The 26,963-nt window shown below is 50.2% G+C and overlaps 2 protein-coding genes across 8 annotated transcripts in view; both read right to left on the bottom strand.

Annotated features, from left to right (window-relative positions):
• MLXIP (MLX interacting protein) overlaps window positions 1–6,597 on the bottom strand; it is a 61,762-nt gene extending 55,165 nt beyond the window's left edge. For all 4 annotated transcript variants that reach the window (XR_009005052.1, XM_057526669.1, XM_007189663.2 and 1 more), the window contains exon 1: window positions 6,079–6,597. Coding sequence is in view for 3 of the 4 variants with exons in the window: in XM_057526669.1 (XP_057382652.1) it covers window positions 6,079–6,491 (413 nt within the window). In the remaining variant the exon portion in view is untranslated. The remainder of the gene's footprint in view (window positions 1–6,078) is intronic.
• A 13,734-nt stretch (window positions 6,598–20,331) lies between these two features.
• The window catches only part of BCL7A (BAF chromatin remodeling complex subunit BCL7A), a 29,664-nt gene continuing 23,032 nt past the window's right edge, over window positions 20,332–26,963 (bottom strand). For 2 of the 4 annotated variants that reach the window (XM_057527069.1, XM_007189564.2), the window contains exons 5-6: window positions 26,350–26,534; window positions 20,332–23,254 (exon numbers count right to left, since the gene is read on the bottom strand). In XM_057527069.1, coding sequence (XP_057383052.1) covers window positions 23,183–23,254; window positions 26,350–26,534 — 257 coding nt within the window. In that variant the 3' untranslated portion in view covers window positions 20,332–23,182. The remainder of the gene's footprint in view (window positions 23,255–26,349; window positions 26,535–26,963) is intronic. The other 2 variants (XM_057527070.1, XM_007189565.2) reach the window with 1 other exon arrangement.

Below are 26,963 nucleotides of genomic sequence, written 5' to 3'. Positions count from 1 at the left end.
TTAGTTTCCTATTGCTGCTGTAACAAATGACCACAAAATTAGTGGCTTAGAACCACACAAATTTACTGTCTTACAGTTCTGGAGCTCAGAAGTCTGAAATGGGTCTCTGGGGCTAAAATCAAGATGTCAGCAGCGCTGGGTTCCTTCCGAGGACTCCAGGGGAGAATCTGTTTCCTTGCCTTTTCAAGCTTCTAAAGGTCACCCATATCCCTTAGCTCATGGCCCCTTCCTCCACCTTCCAAGTCAGCAGCATCAGGCCAAGTCTCTCTCCTGCTGCTCCCTCTCTGGTCCTCTCTTCTGCTTTCCTCGTCTACGTTCAAGGACCCTTGTGAATGATCACACTGGGCCCACCCACATAATCCAAAATAATCTCCCCATTTTAAAGGCAGCTGATTAGCAACCCTAATGCCTCTCTGCCATGTAACCTAACATATTCACAGGTCCCAGGAATTAGGACGTGGACGTCTCGAGGGGCCACTCATCTGCCTACAACCCCAGTCCGTGTGGGTCACAACACAAACACCACCCAGCAAAACACCACCAGGCTGTCCCACTCCACACCAACACCCCTGAAGCAGTCAGTGCTCCACAGAGGGTGTGTCTGTCTTTGCCGAGCTGAAGATAAACAAGGTTCACCAGAGGCAAGTTGCTGACGTTGGCCGCTAGGCCCCTGAGCTTCCCTTTGCGATTCCATGTGCAGTTCTCAGCCACCCAGTACGTGCCAGGCAACTGTTAGGCTCCGTGGGAAAGTCAAAGGTGAAGAGAGCAGGAATCTTGGGAAGTCAGGTCTATGGAAGAATACCACGCAGAACCAATAAGGTCGTGGATTTGCAGAGGATCGTGGCGTTCACTCCCTTTGAGAAGGACGGCAGGGCCATAGTCTTGAAGGAAGGGCAAGATTTTACCAGTGGGGAAGGGCAGCCCGAGGAAGGGCATGGAGCTGCCTAAGGGCATTTGTTTTCCCCATCTTGGTTTCTCCCGCCTTACATTCCTAGAGGAACTGGCGCTTTCACCTCCTCTCTTACAGAACTGCAGGCTTCTGTGAGAAGATGAGGGAGGTGACTTTTCAACTCCTTTTCAGCTCCCAGAGACACCGCCTTGGACAAGCTGCCTCACCTCCCAGCAACAGGGCAAATTAACTTCTGTGCTCAGGTCTTCTTTCCTTTTTTTTTTTTTTAAGTTTTAAAAATAGGAATTCCACCATCACCTGCCTGAGAGGGTTATTGTGACTTAGGATAACACAGAGACTCCAGGAGGGCGGTAGTTGCTCAGTTGGTGCGAATTTTCTTCCCTCCTCCCACCCTAGCAAATGAACTCCCTCCACGCTCCCCGCCAACCCCTTTCCCCGGGCTCTTCCCAATTTGATCACCCTTCTTCGCCCTTCCATCAGGACAGCAATCAGCCATTCAGCCTCTACAGAAAAAGGAAATTTGGTCCTGGACTACCAACAAGGAGAAGATAGGCAAAAGGAACTCTGGGGCTTCCTGCATAATTTTTGACAGTTAACACGGGGAAGGGGAGATAGGTATGAAACCCCAATGTCAGGGGAAACTGTCCACACTGATCCCGATTATGCAAACACACACACACACACACTGGCTTCACCACCCTGCTTGGTGCTGCCGTTGGACCTGGTTCACGTTGTTTATCACAGCCCTTGCTAACTGTTTTACAACTGTCTGTTTACCCCCACCCCAGGTTTGTGAGTTTCTGGAGGACAGATACGGTCTTTTCTCATCTCTGCAGCCCGCACTCCCATCTCCGTGTGCCCCTTTAATGGACAACGTATTATGATTAAAGACCAAGGAAAGCGCAAGAGAAGAGAAACTGCTTCTCTTCAGCATGGCTGCAGAAGAATAAAACTAATTTAGCCATTTGTGTGAATGGTTCCCATTTACAGCTAGTTATCGCACCTAGGATTAGAAAGTTCCTCTATGGAAAACTTAAAACTTGGAGGACGAGATGCTCTAAACCTTTAATCCTTGGGGATCAGGAACAGAGGGTAACTATACATATGTATACAGGGTTACATTCTAGAAACTTGTATCCCAAGGTTATCTTACAGGTCCAAATTAAAAGGTCTCCTCAAATATCCACTGGAGCAGAAATCCACTGTCCAGAAAGCTACTGCTTATCTTTAAATACATAAAAGGACTGTCTCTCCCCCCACCCCCCAGACATTCCCACCAAGGTTCCCTAATAAAGAGTTAGATAAAAAGAGAAGCGATGGGCTTCCCTCATGGTGCAGTGGTTGGGAGTCCACCTGACATTGCAGGGGACATGGGTTCGAGTCCTGGTCCGGGAGGATCCCACGTGCCACAGAACAACTGGGCCTGTGCACCACGGCTACTGAGCCTGCACTCTAGAGCTCGTGGGCCACAACTGCTGAGCCTGCGTGCCACAACTGGTGAGGCCCGTGTGCCTAGAGTCCGTGCTCCGCAGCAGGAGAGGCCACCACAATGAGAGGCCCGCGCACCACAATGAAGAGTGGGCCCCACTGGCCGCAACTAGAGAAAGCCCGCACACAGCAACGAAGATCCAATGCAGCCAAAAATAACGTAAATTAAAAAAAAACGAGAGAGAGAGAGAGACAAGTGAAACCAAAACCAACCACAAAAAGCTATCTACTAGATGTGTTCAGAATCCGCGTGGGTGATTTACATGTGTGACATTCCTCACAGTGTTAAGAGGACAAGAACCATGAACTATGTTCTAGAGTACATAGCTCCTTTGTGGGGCCTTAGAAAGTATGGACAAACCAAGAATGCATCCATCTAGCATTTGTCAGGCAGGCATTGGAAAGCCACACTGAAGACCCCAGTCAGACACGTTATTTCCCTCAGTTTACAAATGAGAAACTTGGGCTCCTAATAAATGTCAGCTGAATGAGGACGCAGAATGGATTCAGCCCATTAAACCTCCTCTTGCCTCTTATTTGCCGGGTACTAGACACATTCACAGACATTATCTCAGTTAATCCTCACTTCCACCCTGCAGGGGAGCTTTATCCTGCCCATTTTACAGTGGCAGACAGGAAGCCTTAGAGAAGGTAAGCCATGAACTTCTAAGCTCTGCCTTGGGGAGAGGCGACTTCTTCCCCTCCCAAACGTCCCAGTAATTGAACGCATGCACGCCGCGGGACCAAAGCAAGATGTTTCACTACAGGGCTTCTTAGCACCACAGCGTGGGAAGGACGTGCACGCCAGCTGCATGAAGCTGGAATCCATCCGCACTGTCACTTGCCCAGGTGGACCACGGGGCACATTCACACCTAGTCCCAACTCCTCAAAGACCCTATTCCCCCACCCGAAGTCAGTCTTGCCAAAGACCCTTCAGGAGTTCAAGACTTTGCACGTTCAGGGACAGATCACATTCAGAGCCCCTAGGCCACTTCACACGGCTGGGGAAAAAACAACCACAACTTCCCCTGCACTTAGTTCCTCCCCCAAAGAGCTGTTGAGCCTCATCTGGAAACAGCTGGGAGGCAGCAGTTAACAGGAAACCAAACCAAAAAAAAAAGCACAGAGTGTACCAGGGAGAGTTAGGCGGCTAGAACGAAGAGGCCAGGGGACAGACAGGAAGTTGAAGTTAGAAAGAGCCTAGGCCACAAACAGTCAGACAGAAGAGGAGGCCCAGCTGGCCTTCCCCTCAGCCCCAGGAGCAGAAAACCTGGAAAACAGTGATGAAGGCTCACACCGCACTGAAAGGGAAGTTAGGCCACCTCTGGGGTTAACTCTTCTTTCCTCCCTGCCCCCCATATCTAAACCCCCCTTCTCTGAAAGCCAGCTAGTGGTCGTGACAGGACAGCTGAGGTCAGAAACTCACTTCTGTTCTCATGCTGCTTTCTGGGCCAGAGGCTACAGCCCAGACAACTGGTTTTGAGTCACTCCTCTGTCAATCTGTAGCCGGGTTCCACACTGCCAACTCAACTCTGGGGCCATCCAAACGAGCCTCACGCGGAGACACAAAGAGCATCTTCATGAGAAATTACTAGGTGGACACATATCGGGGACCTGCGGTGGCAGGACTCTGCCTGGGGAATAACAGCAAAGCAGGAGAGCCAAAGGGGCTGGAGGTCCTGAAGAACAAGGTAAGCCTCAGACCAAACTAAGGGTGCATTTTGCAACCAAGAAAGTTAAATGAGCAATGGACAGTTGCCAAAATATTTTTGAAAGAAGTGAAAAAAAAAATACCATTACTAAAATTCTTTGGTGTTATTTAATAATAAGCCTTTAGGTTATCCAAACTGAGGGCAAAGCGGGGAGACGGGTTTATTTTTCCTTCAGCAGAGCTTAGGTGAGTGCTTTCGAGCCCATGCCTCCCGCTACTCAATCAACCATTCTCTCTTTGTACGCGGAGAAGTTTATATTAAAATAAAGAAGAGGATTAAGTTCGCTTAATAAAGCACATTCCTGTCTTTCACCTCCAATTTTGTTTGAAAGGGCTCTCTCACACCGTAGCATATGCTACAATCTAGTTGCATTTGATTCCAGTGAAGTGCTCAAAATTTGAGACTGGGTAAGCAGGGCTAAACGAGGGCAGAGGGCTGCAATCTCAATGCCGTTTGGTTTTTTTCTTAAAAAAAAAAACAGAACATCTTCACAGGCTAAGTGCCAGCTCAAGCTGGCAAGACCAGAGAATCAGAGCAGAGCCTAACCAATGTGCCACGCAAGGGGGGTTGGAGGAGAGCTCTGGGTAATGTAATGCAGCCATGTGGCAAACAAACCATCAGGGAAGCCTTCAAGAGAGGAAATGGGGGCGGGAAGAGTGGGGTGCGTTTCAGGAACATAACAAAGGAACAAGTTGACTAATCATTTATTCCAGAGGGGAAAATGCCACCCGGAGCCATGTATATCTAGTGTTTCAACTTCAGGTAAATGTGTACCTTGGATATATTTGGGGCTCCCTACTCTCCAAAAAAAGGGGGGGGGGTGGTGAGGGTAACGTTCCTACTCTTCTTTACACTGTTTCTGGAGTCTCCAAGGAAACTTCCCCTGCGCTGCCTGCAGACTAGACCTGAGACAACCCCAGCCAGCCCAGTTACGACTGCAGTCACCTCCACTCTGCGGAGATGCTATCATGAGCTTTGGGCAGGGCTGGGCTGCTCTGTACTGCAGCTGGTCCGCAGAAGTTCTGCTGCTGAGGCAGAAATTATCTGAAGCAAATACCTAACAAACACACCAAGAAAGGGAGAGTGGAAGGACACGTTAACCCGTGAGGACCACGCATTTCTGTGACTTAGAAAAAAGGGCTCTCCGCCTAGAGCCGGAGATCTGTGGGTCAGGATGGTGCCTGGGATGCCTGCCCTAAACACTGACATCTCCATATAATGTTTCAGAGCCAGCCCAAGAACCCTCCAACTTGCCAGGAGGACAGCCTGCACCTCCAAGAGCTGTGGTTCCAAGTCCTCCTAGGAGGCACCCAGGGCCCCTCCGAAGTTGGGGGAGGGCTTCCCAATAAAAAGGGATGTGAGAGGACCCAGCCTCCCTCTGCTGGGGCAATAAGAAAAGTAGCCCACACTTCTGGAGCAACTAATTATGTGCCAGGCACTGGAATAAGCACTTTACCTATCTCGTTCCAGCCCCACAGCAGCCAATGGAGGCAGACACTACCGTCATCCCCTCTTTATAAAGGAGGAAACAGGCTCGGAAATTTGACTCAACCATTAAGTACTGGAACCGGCGACTTTAAGCCACCCTGGACAGGTGGTCCTAACCACTACTGGCAATTGCTGGAAACACGCAAAGCTTTTGGGGGAAGGGTGGATAAAGTCGCGTAACACAAGGTACAGCCTGTATTTACAGCTTTTTCTTATCCGAAATCGGTGGCCTCGGAATTGGAGGTGAGGGCCTGGATGGGGAACGTGAAGCCGGAAGAACCCAAGCCCTGCTGACAGGGAAGAGGCCAGGACCCCCGCCCCTCTCGCTTCCACTAGGGACCCCAGACCCATAAACCCTCCCGAAGAGGGAAGACCCAAAGGGAATGCCTGAAGCCAAGAGGTCCCCAGGCGGCCCAGCCCTCCACTCTTGTTTTGTCAAAGGGAGCCCCGCTCGAGAGGTGGGGCCGGCCGGGTCCTACCTGTAGGCCAGGGTCATGCACTCGAAGAGCTTGGTGAGCGAGGCGTCGATGGACAGGTGGCAGGAGCTGGTCTTGCCGAAGCTGTAGGTCTGGCACGTCTGCTTGTTGACCGTGTCGAAATCGTAGCCCTTCTTGGGCGGGTGCTCGCGGTGCGGCGACGACACCATGAAGTGGCCGCTGTGGATGATCTGCTGGCGGCGCGGAGGCTCTTCGCTGCCCGACCCGGCCTTGGGCGGCAGTGGCGCGGCGCTCGCGTGGCCCCGGGCCGGGGTGGCCGCGCCGGAGGCGGGCGGCGGAGACGGCTCATCCGTGTCCGAGTCGTCGTCGTCCTCGGGCACCTGGGGCTTGAGCAGCACCGCGCGGCCCCGGCTGCGGGGCCGGCGCGGAGAGCACATGAAGACGTCGGCGGCCATGGGGGGTCCCGGCCGGGGGCATCCCCCGGAGCCCGGGGCGACGCGGCTGAGCAAGGGTGACGGGGCGCCGGCCCGGCCCGGCCCGCGCGCCGACTGTCCGCGAGCGCGCGGCGGGGCGGGAGGGGGAGGGCACGGGCCGTCAGGGCCGCCTCGGCGCCGGCCCCGGCGTGACGTCACCGGCGCGTCTCGACCAATCGGGTGCCCGCTTCGGCCTCTTAAAGGCGCAGGGGAACCTTTCCGTGTCTGGGCGGACAAAAAAGGGGGGGGCAGGGGTAGGCAGAGGCCACGCCTCCCGGCCCCGCCCCTCGCCACCCCCTTCCCTCCGGGGTGCTGCGGGACTTGGTAACCGGGCGGTGCCACTCTCCAGTGTCTTGGCCTAGGAGAGGCGTTGGCCAAGCGGGCCGTGCCGATCCCGCCCCACGCTCCGGGGAATCGTTCTGCGGCCTCGCCGCAGGCCGGGCGGGCGCTCCACGTGGTGGGTGGGGGTGGCGCTCCTTCCGTCTCCCAGGCCCTGCAGGGCCCGGAACTGTGGCTCTTCACAGATGTTGCTGGGCGCTGTGGGTTTTGTCCGCATTTTATTGATAAAACTGAGTCGCTGAATACCAAAGGGGTTTTTCTAACGCGAAAGCAAGCTTTATTGGACTTCCTTGGTGGCGCAGTGGTTAAGAACCCGCCTGCCAATGCAGGGAACACGGGTTCGAGCCCTGGTCTGGGAAGATCCCGTATGACGCGGAGCGACCAAGCCCGCGAGCCACAACTACTGAACCCACGTGCCACAACTACTGAAGCCTGGGCGCCTAGAGCCTGTGACAAGAGAAGCCACTGCTCGCCGCAACTAGAGAAAGCCCGTGCTCAGCAACGAAGACCCAACGAACGCAGCCAAAAATTAATTAATTAATTAAAAAAAGAAAGATCACTAACACTTCTCACCTCCACAAAGGTGGAACCTGCCTTTTTAGTCAACGTTAGTTAAGGCACTTTCCCAGGGCATCACAACTAGTACGTGACAGAGCCACTAAAACTCAAAATACTGTCATTATTGCTAAGATCTTAAATTTGGAGGGCGAACCAGCCCCTAAACAATTCCAATTCTGAGCCACAGCTTTCTTCTCTGTCAAGTGGGGAATGATTCCTATGTCTCAGAAAGTTGTGATAGTTAAAAAATGACTATAAAGTACTTAGCACAGTGCCTAGCAGAGAATGAGCACTGAGTGTTAAATGGACTACAGACTGAAGAAACTGAAGCAGCCAGACCAGACGCACCTAGAAATTGCCAATACTCAACCACTTTTGACTATAGAAACAGCAATTTCCTATGGTCCAACCTAAGAGATGACATTTATAGAAAGCTGTCAAGGGGCTCAAAGCCAGCCTGGGGTGGGGGCCATGTAGGGACGGTAGGGGATGACAGGCCAGCAAGAGGGCCAGTGACGTCCCTGGGGCAGGAGCTCCCACTCTAGTCTCAGCAGGGCCTCCGGTGTCCTCTGCTGCTGCTCCTGTGCTCTGCTTTGAAGCCAGTTTCACTTCCAGATTCGGGTGGAGGCTGAGCTCCCTCCCCCGCCTTCCTCCTGACAAGGGCCTCCTAAAGGGGAGCGTGTTGGGACAAATGTCTCTTACCAAAGTGGCGGCACTAACTCCTTCCCTGGATGTCTCCAAGCAGGGATAGGCCAGATGGACTGGCAGCTGGTGTGAGTGTGAGGGTCTCCCCACTTGCCCAAACCACTGCTCCCAACTCTGGCTGCAAATGTCTGAAAGTCCACCCTTTGAGTTGCCTTCCTTTATTCGAAGACTTTTCTCCTTGGTAAACGCTTAAATGCGCAGCCACATTTGATACAGTGATCCCACCTCTATGATTTTATCCTAAGGCTGTGGGTACAAGGATGGTGAATACAGCATCATTTGTAAAGAGTGGGCATTAGCAACAACGTAATGTCTAACAAGCGGGAATTCATTGAATATATTATAGTCCCCAATATAACGAAACACTGCATTTTAAATGATGCAAATGTATATTTATTGACATGGAAAGATGTCCATAATATGTTGTTGGGTGGAAAAACAACTTTTAAAAAGTTAGCCGTGGGGATTCTCCGTCAGTCCAGTGGTTAGGACTCTGCACTTCCACCGCAGGGGGCACGGGTTGGATCCCTGGTTGGGGAACTAGGATCCTGCAAGCCATACGGCACAGCCAAAAAAAAAAAAAAAAAGTTATCAGTAGCTTGATATCAATTTTTAAAAGCTATTTATTTATTTGGCTGAGCCAGGTCTTAGTTGCGGCACAAGGGATATTCGTTGTGGCACAGGGGATCTTTAGTTGTGCATGCGGGATCTAGTTCCCTGACCGGGGATCGAACCCTGGCCCCCTGCATTGGGAGTGCGGAGCCTTAGCCACTGGACCACCAGGGAAGTCCCCAATTTTTTAAAATTCATATATATATGTGTGTATGTCAGAAGTGCACCATAATGTTAACACTGGTTATCTCTGGGGGGGGTGGGTGGGTGACTATTTTCTAATTCCCAAAAGAGACAATTATTACTTGTATACCTTTTTTCTTTGCAGGGTACTCTTTATTTCTCTTTGGTTTCTTAACACAAAAGGTATCTATGTGGAAGGATACATACTTTTATTTAAAAAAAATTTTTTTTAAGGCCACACTGCTCGGCATGTGGGATCTTAGTTCCCTGACCAGGGATCGAACCCGCGCCCCCTGCGGTGGAAGCGTGGAGTCTTAACCACTGGATCACCAGGGAAGTCGCAAAGATATATATTAATACTTTAAAAATATATATAAATAAATATCAATTTCCTGGGAGGAGATAAACTCTTAAGGCTGAAGTTGCAAACTGGCAACGTATAGGCCATATTCCGTGCACAAACATGCTTTGTTTAATCCTCACCATAAATTCCTAAAGATTGTATTAGAAGAGAAGCAAGACTTGAGGAAAAGCAGTTAAAAATTCAGTTAAAAGCAGAGGACCACCAAGAGTGAGATCTGGTTGCTCCAGGCTCACAAATCAATGGCTAGAAAGAGGTCTCAAGGGCAGTTTTCTGGAAAATATAGAAGAGTTTGCAGATGACTGCCCGCCCCCCCTCCTACTGAGTAGTGGGCAGCAACAGCAAGTGCCCGGGGGGACATACAGGGCAGTGCCCCAGGGGAGCCAACAACTCCCATGAAGGACAAAGAGCTTCCACACCCGACAAACCATAAGAACAGAGAATCTCATAGGATAACCATCTTCTCCCCAAAAATCAGAAGCAGCACTACATGGTAATCAAATCAGCAAACAGGCAAATAAGAATTCCCAAATACAGGGAATTCCCTGACGGTCCAGTGGTTAGGACTCCGCATGTTCACTGTCGAGGAGGCGGGTTCAATCCCTGGTCAGGGAACCAAGATCTCGCGAGCTGCACAGTGCAGAAAAAAAAAAAAAAAAAAATCCCCAATACAAAGTATTACAGACCAGCAAATGTCGGCAAACAATTAAGGAAAGCCAACACTCTGGAAGAAAGCTACCTGAGAACTAACAAGTGAAAGGATAAAGTTAACAGAACAAACAGAAGACTTTAAAAATAATTAATAGCCCGAGAAAGAATGTAGAAGATTCTGCACACATTAAGCAACAACCCATTATGAAAAAGAAGCAAATAGAGGTCCTGGAAAACAATGAATACAAAATTATGATTTTTAAAAAACGCCAGGTTGACTAGCAAAATGAATAAGTCTGGAAAACACAGTCATAAACTGAAAGATTAATCTGAGAATTTCTCCCAGAAAACTGCCGAAAGGACAAAGGGAAGTTAAGTGACGTGGAGGATTCTTCCAACAAAAGTTCCAGCACCTGCCTAATAGTTCCAGAAAGGAAGAAGAAAGTAAAAGTGAGAGGAAAAATTGGAGAAAGGAAATAATTAAAGCAGCAATAAAAGAAAATTTCCCAGCGCTGAAAAAAGCAAACCTTCTGCACGGGTCAGCATAGGCTGATTGTGCCCTGATAACAAACGACACCCAAATCTCAAAGGCTTAAAACCACTCAGGCGTGCTTCTGATTTAAGCTACCTGTCTATTGGCTACGTGTCCATCACAGGGTGGCAGTGCTCTCTGCCGGTCAGAGTCACTCCCAGACTCTGTTGCCCATCACTGTGGCAAGGGGAGAGAGAGCTCAACGGGGTCGATTAAATGGTCTGAGCCAGAAGTGATGAGTACTCGCAACTCACCAGCCAGAACTAATCACATGGCCCCACCCAAGCACAAGGGAGGCAGGAAGTACAACCCCATCATAAGACCAGAAAACAGACAGCCAGAAATATCTGGTGAACAGCACTGATGACCGATGATGACTATACTTTTGGATTTCAGACGTTTCCATAAATACAATACTCTAGATGACTCTCAAAAGCGTTATGCCAAGTAGAAGAAGCCAGACCTAAAAAGCCATATATTGTTTGATTTGATTTATATGACATCTGGAAAAGGCAAAATGATAGGAACAGAAACCAGATTAGTGCCTGCCAGGAGCTGGAGGGGCAGGAACTAACTACACAGAAGAACAAGGGAACTATCTGGGGTGATGAAAATATCTCTTGGTTATGGTGGTGGTTATATGACTGTGTAAGTTTCTCAAAATCCATGGAAATTTATACCTGAAAAGGGTGAAGTTTACTTATGTAAATTATACCTCAATAAATCTTGGAGGATACAGGTTAAATCGCCTTTTCATGTGTAGTCCATGTTTGAAAGAATTACTGGAGGTTGTTCTCCAGCAAAACAAAAATTCAAGTAAGAGAAAGATATGGGACACAAGAAACAGCTCAGAGCAAAAAAATAAAGTAAAACTTAAAACTGAATTTTTTTAATTATAATTTTTTAAAATTAATTAATTAATTAATTAATTAATTAATTACTTTTGGCTGTGTTGGGTCTTCGTTTCTGTGCGAGGGCTTTCTCTAGTTGTGGCAAGCGGGGGCCACTCTTCATCGCGGTGCGCGGGCCTCTCACTGTCGCGGCCTCTCTTGTTGCAGAGCACAGGCTCCAGACGCGCAGGCTCAGTAGTTGTGGCACACGGGCCTAGTTGCTCCGCAGCATGTGGGATCTTCCCAGACCAGGGCTCGAACCCGTGTCCCCTGCATTGGCAGGCAGATTCTCAACCACTGCGCCACTAGGGAAGCCCTAAATTATGATTTTTAAAGATTTTTTTTTAAATAAAATAAAGTTTTAAAAAATTAAATCATGTTAGATGGCTTATTAAAAAACTCCCTGCATGCCTCTGTGCCTACTGCCTCTGATTCTGGAGCTTCTCTGATTGAATTTCTCCAGATGCTAAACCTCCTGTCTGCAGAAGGGAGAGAGGGGCAGTCAGCAGAGACTGTGCAAGATGGGGGTGTGTGCAGGATGCGGGGGGTTTGGGGGTGGGGGTCTGACTGTCTCATATACAGATTTTCAACCAAACCCCATTTTCAGTCCCTTGCTCTCTGCAGTCCTGGGGCTTTCTGGGATTCTCGGCGAGGACTGGCCTGCTTCTCACTGAGATCTACTTCTGCAGCACTTGGGTCTGGTCTTCCTCCACCTCGCAGAGTTCATTTCCATCCTTCCACCCTCCTGTCCATGCATCTGGGTTTCTTGTATTTTGTGGGTGATTTTGGAGGCAAAGAAAGGGATGAACATGCCTTTACAAGAGTAAAAACTAATATCCAAACAAGTTTTTTATTTGCTAACATTTAAAAAACCATGGGACTTCCCTGGTGGTCCAATGGATAAGACTCTGTGCTCCCAGTGCAGGGGACATGGGTTTGATCCCTGGTCAGGGAACTAAGATGCCACATGCCACATTCCACACGACGCGGCCAAAAAAAAAAAAAAAAAAAAAATCATGACACTTCATATAAATGTGAGGGTGTTAGGATTTTCTTGAACTATCAGAAGATCTGACAACACTGGGCTCTTACTATTTCCACATGGTAGAAGCTGGAGTTAAGGAGGGACTATCCTCTTTAGACACAGCATAGCTCTCCAGTTTTCCACAGTCCCCACCACTCCCTGTCGTCCCAGTGAGTTTTGCTATTTACATTACCTGCCTGGTTCCTGTAGGCATTTGAGTTTGAAATCTCTGCTAAACCTTATTATTAGCTCTGTGCCCCTCAGTGGAAAAAAGTTAAGGGAAACCTTTCCTGCTGTGTCTGTGGGAGAGAGAAGACAGCCACAGGAGAAGGTGAAGGTTACAGAAGGAAGAGGGCACTAGGGATCAGACCAAAGGCGAGGAAATTAAGAAGGTGAGACAGCTCTGGGGACAAAACTTTCACAAACTGGGAATAATTAATACCTACTTCTCTGGGTTATCGTGAGGACTGAGTGAGTTAATATATGTATATGTAAAGAGCTTCAAGAGTGCCTGGCACATAGTAGGTGGTGCTATGTTGGCTATTATTATTTTTGTCTTATTTTGTTGGGGTATAATTTACATAAATTTCTCTCTTTTTTTTGTACAGTTCCACAAATTTTGACAAACATATACCATCGTGTAATCACCACCACAATCAAGATGTGGAATAAAAAATAATAATAATAATAATAATAATACTGGGACTTCCCTGGCACAAGTTCGATCCCTGGTCAGGGAACTAAGATCCTGAATGCCATGCGGTGTGACCAAAAAAAAAAAGATAGTTCCCAACACTGTCTCACACACAAATTCCGTCTCACCCCTTTGCAGTCAACCCCTCTCCCCACCCCAGCCACTGGCAACCACTGCTCTGCTTCTTCTCCCTATTGTTTTGCCCTTTCCAGAATGTCATATAAATGGAATCATTCAGTAAGCAGCCTTGAGTCTGGTTTCTTTCACTTAGCATAATGCATCTGAGATGCTTCCCTGTTGCCAAGGGTGTCTGTACTTCATTCCTTTTTGTTGCTGAGTTTATCTTATGACTGTATCACAATTTGTTTATCCACTCACCAGTGGAAGGCCAATTTAGTCGTTTCCAGTTTTTGGTGATTACGAAAACAGGCTTTTGTACATTTTAATTTCTCTTAGGTAAGTACCTAGGCGTGGGATGGCCAGGTTGTAGGGTAAGTTTAGGCTTCACTTTATAAGGATCTGCCAAATGATTTTCCAGATGGCTGTACCATTTTACCGTCCCACCAGCAGTGGAGGAGAGTTTTTATTGCTCTGCATGGTCACCAGCACTTGGTATTCTGGTCTTTTCAGCTATTCTAGTGGGAGTATAATGGTATCTTGCTGTAGTTTTAATTTGCATTTCCCTAATAATTAATGATGTTCAACATCTTTCATGTGCTCATTTGCCTTCCGTATATTTTCTTTTTTTTTTCTTTAATTTTATTTATGTTTGGCTGCATTGGGTCTTCGTTGCAGCACGCGGGCTTTTTCTAGTTGCATCGAGCGGGGGCTGCTCTTTCTTGCAGTGCACATGCTTCTCATCACAGCGGCTTCCCTTGTTGCGGAGCACAGGCTCTAGGCGCACGGGCTTCAGTAGTTGTGGCATGTGGGTTCAGTAGTTGTGGCTCGCAGGCTTTAGAACGCAGGCTCAGTAGTTGTGGTGCACGGGCTTAGTTGCTCTGTGGCATGTGGGATCTTCCTGGACCAGGGATTGAACCCACGTCCCATGCATTGGCAGGTGGATTCTTAACCACTGCGCCACCAGGGAAGTCCCCGTATATTTTCTGTGATGAAATGTCTATGCAAATATTTTGCTAGTTTTTTTGGCACGGGGGTGGGAGCAGGGGGTTTGCTTTTTTATTACTGAGTTTTGAGAGTTCTTTATATATTCTAGATATAAGTCCTTTATCAGATAAGTGTTTTGCAAAGATTACCTGCCAGTCTGTGGTTTTTTTTTTCATTCTCTTAACAGTGTCTTTAGCAGAGCATAAGTTTTAAATTTTGATGAAATCCAATTTATCAATTCTTTCTTTTATAGTTAGTCCTTTGATGTCATGTCTAAAAAAGCTTTGCCTAACCCAAGGTCACAAAGATCCTCTCATGTGTTTTCCTCTAGAATTTTTAGAGTGACATTTTGGTCTATGAGCCATTTGGAGTGAATTTTGCAATAAGATGTAAGGAATGGGCTGAGGGTCATTCCTTTTGCACATGCATGTCGAACTATTCCAGTGTCCATTGTTGAATATTTGCAACGATTTCTTTTTTCTTATTTTCTTTTCTTTTCTTTCTTTTTTTCTTTTTCTTTTTATGGCTGTGCAGCATGTGGGATCTTAGTTCCCCAACCAGGGATGGAACCCGTGCCCCCTGCAGTGGAAGCGTGGAGCCCTAACCACTGGACCACCAAGGAATTCCTTGCAATGATTATTAACACTATCAGGATTCCTGTTCTGGGGGCTGGGGGCAACAAGGGAGCATTCTGACCCCACACATCCCTCAAACCTATCAGCTGGGGCCTGCTGCCGTTCTCTGCCGGCAGAATAATTGGTCTCAGGTCACTTTACCTCCTCTCTTTCTTCCTGAAATCTCTTGCATAAAACAAACCATGAAAGGGCAGGGGGGGCCTAGCGGTCTGGCAACGTCCCTTTGAAAATAAACAAGTGCAGAAACTGAAAGGCAGAGGCCATCTCTGGGGACTACTTGGAGAAACAGTTTGGGGCCGGTGCATCCGCTGCGCGTGGCTCTCTGACCCCCGCCGGGCGCAGGTCGGATATAGCAAAGCCAAACAGGATCCCCATTGCTTCAGATGAAACCTCTGGGAGGGAGACCCCCGTGCCTTTGCAGGGAGAGGCCAGACTGGTGGGGAGCGACAAGAGATCCGCGGCTCAACAGCTGTGGACAGTTTGCACAGCCATCCTCACACCTCTAAGGAAAATTCAGGCACGGGGGTGGGGGTGGGGGTGTGAAGAAATAGATGCCTGCGGGTTTGGGATTTTTTTTTTTTTGAGCTTTATTGAGGTGTAATTTACATCCCATAAAATTCACCAATTTTAAGTGTACAATTCAATGAGCTTTAATAAGTTGATACAGTTGTGTAATTATTCTCACAATTCAGTTGCCCCAAATCATTCCCTCCTGCCTCTTTGTGGTCAGTCTTTTGCTCCCAGCCCCAAACAACTCAGCCCCTACCTTCTGTTTCCATAGTTTTGCTTTTTCTAGAAATTTCATATAAATGGGATCTAACAGTCTGTAGTCACAGCGGGATTCCAAGCCAGAATCTAATGAGGAAGCCAGAGAGCCAGGACGGCAGGGACTCCTGCGCCGAGGGCTTTTCCTACCTGCTGTGTCACTTCATGGGCACCATGGTCACTAACCTCAGTCTTCACATCTGTACGATGAGGCTAATTGGTCCCCCTCTCATGTTGAAGCCGGGGTGAAATGAGGTCCAATATCTTGCGTATTCATAATACTCCATGGAGACTGGAAACAGGCCAAACGCCCATCAGCAGGAGTGTCATGACTCCAATGACGTGCAACAATATGGATGAATCTCACAAACACCTTGCTGAGTGAAAGAAGCCAGACACAAAAGAGCACATTCTGTACGATTCCATGAATAGAAAGTTCAGAAAATGTTAAATTTTAGAAAACATCTGTGCAGAGAGACGTCGGGGTAGTGATTACCCTTCAAGGGGCAGTGACTAGAAGGGGGGTTCATCCAGGGGGTTGTTTCTTGATCCAGTTGCTGGTTTTGCAGGTGTACTCAGTGAAAATTCATTGAGCTATGCCCTTTCATATCAATAAAAAATTCAGGAAAAGTCTTGCATGGTGTCTGGCACATAGTAGGTAATTATTATTGTTATTATTATTATCATTAATATCATTATTATTATCATATTCTTTCAACCACACAGTGTTTCAACAGGAAAGTGTGGTCAAGTGCAAGGGCTGGCAGACTTTTTCTGCAAAGGGCCAGGTGGTAAATAGTTTCGACTCTGCAAGCCAGTCTCTGTAGCAACTACTCAATTCTGCTGTTGTATCATGAAACCAGTCAGGGACAATATGTAAGTGAATGAGCATGGCTGTGTGCCAATAAAACTTTATTTACAAAAACAGCTGGCAGGCCAGACCTGCTGACCCCTGGTCTAGTGGAAGACAGGCTGGGTTCCAAAGTCTTCTTCACTGAGTCCCTGCAGGACCTTTGTTCAGTCACTTCCCTGGCCTCAGTTTTCTTATCTGTATAATGGGGAGGCTGATCCCTGCTCTAAACTACTATCCAGGGTGACAAGGAGGTCAAATGAGCTCATAACTGAGAGAGCCCTGAGGGAGAAAAGCAGGATTTAAGAGTCTCTTGAGATTCTTTGATGCAAAGCAGATTGTTATCTCTGGCCAAGTCTAAAGAGATAAAGCCATTGACTCCAAGTCATCCAGTGCATCCACGGGCACCAGTGTACCCAGGGGTACCCCAGAGGGAGACAGGACCCACAGGCCTGGCACCACATTCTGGTCCTTGCCTCCCAGAGGCCTTTCCCCCGCAGAGCCTGTGGAGGGAGAGCAGTGGTAAAGGAGAGAGGCTGGAAAGATGAGTCCCCAGTGAGCTGTTCCTCTGAGACCCGGGCCTGAAGCTCCCTGCTTGGGTGTGTCTTATAGAGCAGCCAGTGCCTGCAGCGGGGATGTGTTGTCAAATCTCCAGCCCTTTGCTCAAGCCCTTCCCTCGACCAGGAATGTCTTCCCTTCTGCCTGTTTCCTGGTGGGCTTCTAGTCATCCCACAAGGCACCACTCAGGCTCTGGATCACGTTGGGCGAGCTTGGTGGATAACTCCAGTGTCAGTCATTTGGGGGAGAGGTGAGTCTTCAGGGAGCCAAGTGTAACTCAGAGGGCAAGCCCAAAGCAGCTGGGAGTGGGCGATTATACCTTTCCCTGTGCTTCATTTTCTAGCAGCTGGATTTCTGGAGTCTAGATGTGCCTGAGGGTAATAACTACAATGGTAGTAACAATAGCAGCTAACATTATTGAGGTTTACTATGTGCCAGGGCTTGTCCCGAGCACTTTACATGTACTTATTAATTTACATGTATTAATCCTCACAGCAACCTGAGTAGGCACAATTATTCTTTCCATTTTACAGATGAGGAAGCTGGGGCCCAGATAGGTTAAGATACTTACCTGAGGTCACACAGCTCTGAAGTGCTGGAGTTCTGAGGATTCTAGAAGGGGCTGCTTCAGAAGTCCAAAACAGGTCCATGTTAGTCTCTGTTTATTTCCTTGTTTGTCATCAGCTGTGAAACTTCCGAGTCCTTCTCATACGGGAGCATTGAAAGGGCAAAGTTCGGAGGAAAGAGACACTCCCTCCAAGAAAATGACACCCAGTCAGGAGTCAGAGCTACCATCTTAGCAACCATCCCTCTTTCTGGATTTGTCCAGAAGATTCTCCAAGCCCTTGGGCGGAGGAGTGGGGGCTCAGGTGGGGAAAGGCCCAGTGAAAACTGACCTAAACTATCATGGGCATTTATTGGCTCACAAAATGGAAAAGTTTAGGAGGAGGGCTGGCTTCAGGGCTGGCTGGGTCCCAGTGCTCAAATGCTGCTCTCAGGAGGCTCACACTCACCATCTTTCAACACTCTCCTGTGTTGGCTTCATTCTCAGGCAGGCTTCTCCCCGCCTTGGAGCGAAGGTGGCCCCAGCCGCTCCATTTAACAGCTCCAGCCAACACTCTAGCAGAACTCTTTCCCAACAGTTCCCACAAAAATCCCAGGGCTGACTCTCATTGGGCCACTTTAGGTCATGTGATCCTTGACCCAATTGCTGTTGCCAGGGGGAGGGACCTGGGTCACGTGGCCAGACTGGGGACTGAGAGTGGGTGAGGGGGACCCCTACTGGAAGAAGGGAATGCAACTGGCAAAGGCAGCCAATGTCTACTATGAGCCTCTGGAGGAAAATATGCATTCCTCACCAGGCAGGTGGGGGGGTGGACTTGGTCTTTAGGGATTGCAATCCCTCCTCAGCCCAACCATGGACTTCTATGACACTTACCTTGGTCCAGTCTTGGACCTGGACTAGAGCTTTCTCTGCCTGCCTCCTCCCCAACCTGTCCCCACCCTACCTGGCTGCAGTGCTGATTGCCTTCACACCACCTGCAGGCACACGGGCCCTCTTGCCAACTCCTGACCTCCTGCTTGACCTACTGTCCAGTTCCATAGCTGCCCTGTCCCCACCTCCAGTCTGGCTTTTTCCAATCCACGCCGTTCACTAGCATCACTGCCCCCAGTCCAGCAGAGCCCTGGCTCAGAAACCTCCAACCACTCCTTAGCGTCCACAAGGAAAAATGAGCTTCTTAGCTCCATGCCTGGACTTCCTCACCATCCTAGGAGCCTCCCTGATCCCTGCCATCAAAACGCACCCCCCCCCCCAATTCCAAACTGTGCTGGGCATCCTAATGCACCAGCTTATCTGTCTAGAGAGAAAGGGTCAAGTTTGAGTCACTGCTGCCCAGGGCCCAGTACACAGATGGTGCTCAACAAATGCCTGTAAAGCCTAAATTTCCAGCCCTTGGGCACAACTGCTCCTTGAGGGAGATGAGAAGTCAGACACTTCCACAGGCAGGGAACTGAGACAGAGAAGGTAAAGCCTTCAGAATGCCTGAGACAGAGACCCAGGGGGGTGGAGACAAGAGTGGCAGAGAGAAGGGGGGAGATCCAGAGAGACAAGTCTGGAAGGAAGGGACCTTCATCCAGAGACTGAGACCCAGGGAACAGACCACAGGGAGCACGGGAGAGAGTGAAAGTGTGCCCGCTAAGGCACTTTTTTTTTTTGTTAAGCAAACAAGGCCCCTATGATTTGTGTTTTGTCAGGCTGAACTTTCCGTATCAGTTTATTTTTTATTTATTTATTTATTTATTTATTTATTTATTTATTTATGACTGTGTTGAGTCTTCGTTTCTGTGCGAGGGCTTTCTCTAGTTGCGGCAAGTGGGGACCACTCTTCATCGCGGTGCGCGGGCCTCTCACCATCGCGGCCTCTCTTGTTGCGGAGCACAGGCTCCAGACGCGCAGGCTCAGTAATTGTGGCTCACGGGCCCAGTTGCTCCGTGGCATGTGGGATCTTCCCAGACCAGGGCTCGAACCCGTGTCCCCTGCATTGGCAGGCAGATTCTCAACCACTGCGCCACCAGGGAAGCCCCGTATCAGTTTATTTTGCTGAGCAACCAATCCCGGTAAAAACACTGGAACATGTTAAAAAGGAATGGGGTGGGGAAGAGAGTCAGACAAAACAAAAAGGAGAGAACATTTGCCTGCAGGTCGGTCAACGGTCAACGTGGGTGACTTAGCACAGGCCTCGCTAGAACAATCGTCCCACCCCCATCGGCGGCTCACCCAGGGCCCGGTTTCAGGTGCCAGAGTTGGAAAAGGAGGGACTGCACAGAGAAGAAAGGAAAAAGTCCACTGGGGCAGGGAGTCTGAGCTGAGCGAGAGAAAGGGCCTGAGTTGCTGGGGGTGGGCGGTGGGGTGCGGGAGAAGGGCCCTGGGGTGGTTCTGCCTCCAGCCTGACCTCGAGTTAAGACAAGTGAAGACAAAGCTGATAGTGAACTGACACCTCAGAGTCCCTGCCATGGGCCAGAGCCTCCCAAAGTCAGGGACGCAGCAAACTTGTGTCCTGGGCCAGGACCCAGGCTGGGGGGCCGGGCGTAGCTGTAATTTACACCGGGGCTCTGACTCGGCAAGAGCCTGTCTGCATAAGGTGGCAAATAACACCCGCCCACAGCATCCAGCTGGTGCTTAATGATGGCAGCTATCATGACCAACTGACGGTGGGAGGCGGAGGCCACAGTGCCTGCGTGCAAGTTGTGTACAAAGTCAGGGCCACGTGGCTGCGCAGGAGACGCCAGAGCATCCGGTGGGGGACCTTCTCACCATCCACCGGATTTTACTCTGTATCATGATGCTACAAAAATCGCATGGTGTTCATGATTTGAGTTTTTATTTTCTGAAATGGAACCATTGTACATTGTACAAACCATATCTACTGATGGAATAAATAAGTGAAAAATTATACTGCTGTACAACACACCAAAAACAAAAAATCGTACGGAAAAAAAAAAAATTAGGTAACAGTGAAAAAAGGTCTTTATACCTCTAAGCAGGTCCTTGGCTGATAATGAACATTCCGAACCATGACATCGTTGGTAATGGGAGGTCACCACCCTATGAGCCGGTCTACCGCCTTCGGGTTACGGGGTAAGTGCCAGCACTTTGTGGAATGTGTACGCAGCATCCCCAACTTCAAGTTTTTCGGGGAGTTAAGTTTGCCCCGGGAGCCCTTTAGGCCGCGGGGCCTGGTGTCCGCGGAAGGCATTCGCTTAGGACCCCCGCCTCTGGCTCGCTGGCTGAAAGGTCTTAGATTCTGTGGTGGGACTGGGGACGAGGGGTGGGGAAGGGCGGCTCTGAGGAGCGAGCCGCGTCGGGGAAGGAAGCACGTCTGGATTTTTGCAGTCTCATCATCCCGCGTGGAAGGCCTTCCCGGCCGGCGTGGATGGAGTGCAGGGCCGCTGGCACTCTGCCTGGCATGGCCGTGGCGGGGCCCCGTCGGTCCCCGACCCCCGGCCCATTCCTACCTTCAGGCACTTCAGAGAAAAACTAATGACAGCCTCGTATCCTGGGTGTCCTCTTCGTTCATCCTCAACCGTGTCCACTCCCCTTGCCTGTCGAGAGGACCCTGCTGTTGCCACGGATGCGTGTGTGTGATTCTCCTTCAGCTGTCTTGCTTGTAACCTCTCGTTTCCCAAAAAAGAAGAGGAAATAAATATCCAAATTCATCTTTCATCCAAATGGAGTTTTGCTGCAAAGGAAAAAGTTAACTCTAACTCTATAGGGTCTGGAGGTAAAGCCGCCTTGAGATACGCGGAGAGGTAACGCAGGACACAGTTCTCCGCAGAACTGCCTGCCTGAGGGGCGAAATTGATAAGGATTTTTTTTTTTTTTTAAGACAGAAACCTTTCGGCATCGCTAACTTCAACATTAAGATTTTCAAAGTTCGTGTTTTTTTTTTTTCTTCCCTTGTTTCAGGAGACATTTTTGCATGAGGTATTTGAAATTCAGGAACATTTTGATTCTTCTTGAAGTGCAGGAAATAGATTGGCTCCCTTAAAAAACAAATAAGAGCCTCACCCTCAGACACTCTTAGAAAATGGAATCTGGCAGACACTCCCCATGGTGGTCAGGAGAGAGATCCACATGTGAAAAAGGTGGTACCTGAATATGCACCAATTAGCCAAAACAAAAACAAACAAACAGAAAAAAAGAATAAAACAACCAACGAAACCCGGAACCCTCCCTCCCAGCCATACAACTCAAAGGGAGTTGGAACTCCAGTGCAGTAAAGAAAGCTCAGGAAAAGGGTTAAGGTCTGAGGAGTCCGTATAGGAATTAAGAGCAAACCAGGCCTCAGAACCAAACAATTAGGCAGTTTGTCCAAGGTGGGGTGGGGGTGGGGGGAATCTCCATTTTAGTGAGAGGAAGCTGTCCCAGTGCAGGCAGGGGACGGAGGCGGAGGAGGGACCCGGCTGCCCCTTTCTGGAGGAGTGCAAAGCTCTCCAGTTCCTCGGTGCCTCGTTTCTGGCCTTCGAGGTCCAACCCTCAAGGCCTGCTCCCCCGTGGCAGCGTCTGGGAGCGTCGGCGCACCCGGGAATGAGACACGATCCAACTGTTGGCTCTGGGAGTCGGAACGGTATGTAGAAGCAAGCGGAGTTTGGATTTTGGCCGACTGCAACCTCGCCTCCTCTGCAGGTGGGGACGGGTGGAGCTGGGGGGGAGGGCGGCGAACAGAGGGCAGCAGGTGACAGTGGATTTGAAATCCAAGCGACGTCCTATGAGAGAAAGTTCAGCACCAGCTATTCCTGCTGTCTGCTCCCAGCCTCCTCCGCCCCTTTATCGTCTTCAGGAGACAATCCTGCAGTCAGCGGCAGAAGCCAGTCCGTCTTCGGAGGTGTGGGAGAACGCGGTGTGGTGGCGGCAGAGTGGGAAGTGCCAGGACAATCGAAGGGCTCTGTGGAAGCCCTTGGGGACAGTGCCCAGACATCGGAGACTCCTCGGACCCTGGAGGCTGGTGCTGTCCCCACCTGGGGCTCAGGGTGTGTCCCTCAGCCCCCTGGACCAGGAAGTCAGGCTGCCGGGGAGGTCCTGCTCTTCTGCAGCCTCGGGCTCTCCTTCTCCCTGCCTGGTCCGCTCCAGCTGAAGTCCTGGGGCAGGGAGGAGAGAGATGTGAGGACCGGGGCAATGGCTGCCTGAACTGAACCAAGAGGGCACTTGCAAGGGGAGATGCAAAACAACCAGGAAAACATGCCAGAGGTCACCTCAAGGGCACAAGGCACAAAAAAAGAAAGTGGAAGGAATCAGTTGAACAGTGAAAAGCCCCGATGAAAAAGCGAATTCCTGATTGGTACCACCCTCAAATAGCTTACGTCGTTAAATAGAAAAGTGGAAAAAAAAGAAAAAACAAAAAAAACAATACAGCAGCAACACAAATGTAATCTTGGCTTCAGAGACAGTGTGCAGATGCTCCTGAGCTGTCGACCCCGCCTTCCCCAGGACAGTCACTTCAAGATTCGAGTGTTTTGCTTCACAGCAGAAAGTTCTTCAGTGTCTGAGAAGTTACGCCGTTCTAGGTTTTCTTGGATTTGCACTTGGTAAACTTGAAAAGTTAGTAGTTCCCTTCGCACCCAACAGGGATCCGCTCGGGTGAGGTTGTTCTAGAATTAAGCCTGCTGATGCATCTCCCGTGAGAAGTGGATCAGAGGACTGAACTCGGTGTCTACATCTCCTCGGAGTTTTGTTGCGACGCCTCCAGTTTCATCTTTTTGGAGGGTGGCACTCCTTCCAGATCCTTGGGGGAAGGAGAAGAAAAGAGAAACACAGGTTGAGACCACATGAAAGCGACTCAGGTCAGCTGGGAGGTTGCAGATCAGCCCAGGAAGGACCCAAGGGCGGGCGTCCGCGGTTCTGACCCTGTGACCCTTTCGTGGACTCAAAAAGGTTCATGGACCCACGGGGAGCCTCACACCCAAGCTGCTCCTGTGTCCACCAAGCCCATGTCACTCATGTCTTCCAATCTCTCATTAGCTGCAGGGTAATTATATATGCAGTTTCGGGTTTACCTCTGCAAGCTCGAGGGCTAGACCAACCTGGCCGTGTTAACAACTGCTCATCCAGGGCTCAGCACAGGTGCTCGGCCCGGGGCAGACACTCAGCACTGTGGAATGTACACAAGTCTGTTATTCTGGGGGAAGGGTCCACAGTTGCCACCAAATTCCCAAGAAGTCCCAGGACTCAAAAAAAAAAAGAAAGTTCAATGCTCACTCGTATGCTTCTCCCTCGACTTTCTCACGCCACCATCCCAGGCAGCTCCAACCTGACCCACCACCCGAATCCAGCTCCTGACTTCGCCCGTCCTAACTGGTGCTCCCACAGCTGGCGACAGCACCACCGTCTGCCCGGGGTACAGTGGACCCTGGAGCCCTCCCTCCTCTCCGTGCCCCCACGCCCTCGGCCCACCCCCTCTGCCCTCCGCCTGCCACCCCGTCCACACCTGAGCCTCCAACCCTCATCTGGCTGGTGCAGCAGCCGCTCCACGGCCGCCCTACCCGGCCTTGAGCGGAGCCCAAGAGATCTTCTCAAAGTAGCAATCACACGTAGAATACTGTCCCACTGGCCTCAGAAGAGAATCCCAGCTCCTCGCCAGGCAGAGAAGGCCTCCCTCTCTCCCCTTCGTCCCGCCATCCTCCTCCTCGCCCTCCTGCTTCGGCCTCCCCTTGTCCTCAGGGCGGCTCCTGTCTCCGGGCCTGTGCACCCTCGGTTCCCTCTGCCTAGAAAGCCTGCCCTCGCCACCCTAACTTCTCACCCCTCCCACTCCTCCCCGCTTACGCCATCCAGGAGGGCACTCTGCTGCTGTTACGCATCTTCTCACTGCCCCGCTCCCGTTCTCCTGCGGCATGAACCGTGGCCCGCTTGCGTCTGCTGTCTCCCGACTGTGTCTCTGCCCACCCCCCGCCCCGCCGACCCCATGAGCCCCGCAAGGGCCGGGGGACCATGTCTGCTGGCTCACCCTGGCTACCTCGTACCCGGCTTACTGCCCGACACACAGTGGGTACCCAATAAATGTGAAACAGAGAGCCCCGGGCCTTGATGTAGGATGTGTATGAGTTTCTTGAGGAAAACCCTGAGAGCAGGTACGGCAGGGAGGCACCCCTCCCTTTTCCTTATGAAAGTGATAAAAGCTCAGTCTAAACGTAATGGGAGAAAGCGGGCCGCCGTGCCTTCTGGGGAAGGTGGATCCCGTTCAGGTGAAGTGTCTGCAGAGCACTTGCATGGGGGGCGCGGTGGGGGACAGTATGTGAGCTTGGGAGTGGACTCTGGAGACAGGAGAACTGTCCTGCGTAAGGGAGAGAGCAGGAGGGAGGGGGTGAGAAAGGGGACGGGGAGCCTTTTTTCTTTTTTAAACAGGAATGGCTGAACATCAACGTCAAGCTGTTTGCTTTAGTGCAGCGTACCCTTCGCCTTGCTCACAAACCTAGCAGCTCTGGAGACAGGTGGCGTGTCTATGTGAGCATGAAAACGGCAGAAGAGGTCCCATTTCAGGTCTGGGTCCCCGGAAATGGGAGTGGGGGTGGCGTGTTAGAATGGAAGACCCCTGGACTTTTCAGATGTCAGTGGAGAGCATTACATGCCCCCAGGGTGTGGATCAAGGTTTCAAGCTGATCTTTCCTCCACTGAGTTCAAGAGGCCAGGAGACCCCAGCTGCTTCTTGGTTTTACCAGCTCTATCTACATGAGGCTTTGATTTGTATTGTAGTATTAATCAAATGGGCTCGTGCTATGCTCGAGGCTCTGCCTTGTGTTTTTCATTTCACATTGTGAGAATATTTCTTTGTTCTCTATCTGTACCTGGGTCAACACACTCTTTTTAACAGCTGCATAGCAGGCTGTTTTATCCATGACCCCAGGTTTATTTAATCCTTCTGATACACTTAGGTTGTGGCCGATTTTCCGCCACTGCAAACACATCTTTCATCAACACCACCTCTGTGTCTTTGGGCCTTTGGAAGGGTGTTCTATAGGCTGCAAGGGGGCTGCAGATACAAGGGTATGGAGATGTGAAAATCTGAGAGGCACTTTCCCTTGCGGACGGCCTGGTTGAAGGCTCCCCAGAGTACAGACAGACAGAAGTACAGACTTCTTTCTGCTACTTGTCAATTTCTCCCTAGGTATGAAAATACTCAGCAAAGTGGAAACAGTTTTATTAGTTGAAGTTTTGATACCTGAGTCCTCAGACCTCTTAGGTAAGCACAGAGGGCTGACGGTAAAAAATCACCATGGAGGCTGAGGCAACACTGGGGCATCTCGTGTGCGTACCTCTGCGTTAAGTGTGTTACCCACATTCTCTCCTCTCGCCCGCACCCTGGCCCCAAGACAGTTCCGTGATCCCATTTTAGCAGCTGGAGATACTGAGGCTCGTGTGTGTCAAGTGAAGGATCTGGGATTCGAACCCGGGACATTCCCTCCTGTCCACAAAGCCACCTGGGCCTGCACTGCCTGATTCAGACCAGATTCTGGCAAACAGTGATGACCCAGAAAGGGGTCCGAGCAGGGGGAGTGTTGTCAGTTGCAAAACTCCAAAGGATGATTCATCCGGCATCTAGGATTTTGAAGTCTTATCTTCCCAGCTCTGCGGGAAGTTGACTTTGGGTCACTGAGACCAGGCAGTGCTTTTGTGGACCCGAATAAACAAAGTGGTGAGGCTGAGGCTGGGATAAAGGACCCACCCCAAGGGCCAGACCCGTGTGTCTCCTCCTTCACCATGGGCCCCAGCGACCAGCTCAGACACAGAAGGATGCCCACGAATCCCGCTCAATGAATACCAGACAGTTCCAATCGTCCAAAGAGCAAACAACGAAACAAAACAGCAGAACACCTTTTGACGTACCCCCGACACCCCAACGGGCTCCTGGCCGATCTGGCTGCCCCTCTGAGACCTCGACCGAGGTACCTGAGAGATTGTGGATGTCTCTGCAGCCAGACCCACATCTCCAGATGGCTGCCGTTCTACTTGCTCTGAACTGTTCATCGAGTTTTCCATTGAAGACTGTGAATTCTGCTCGTCAGAAGCATCTGAGGGAAAAAGCAAGACGACAGAAGCTGTTTTCAGACATGGGAGATGCGGAGCCAGATGGACCAACTACTAAAAATACCTGGAATTGGGTAGTTTTGTGGCCAGGCGGTCTGTCAGGACTGCAAGGAGCTGGAGGGCTTGGGAAGCCTCTTGCTTATTCTTAGGGTTCTCATTTTAAGCAGCCAGGCCCCACTCTGGCCCTGCGGCCTCTGACCCTTCCCCTTGCACACCTATTACCTACCAAGTGCCCTGAGAGCCCACCTAAAGGATGCTACAGGATGCTTTGTGCTGCGTACACCTGGCGCCCTCTGGTGGACACAGCTCGCTCCAACCATCATGGCTGCTGACTCCTCCCTCTTCCTTTAGGGAGCCTGCCTTCTCCAGCTGGGGAATCCACAGAGGTAACTGCCCCTTTGTAAACATTTCTC

The sequence above is a fragment of the Balaenoptera acutorostrata genome, chromosome 13, assembly GCF_949987535.1.
Source record: "Balaenoptera acutorostrata chromosome 13, mBalAcu1.1, whole genome shotgun sequence".
Taxonomy (NCBI): Eukaryota; Metazoa; Chordata; class Mammalia; order Artiodactyla; family Balaenopteridae; genus Balaenoptera; species Balaenoptera acutorostrata.
The sequence above is the reverse complement of the archived record's forward strand: the minus strand, read 5'-3'. Positions and strand labels throughout refer to the sequence as shown.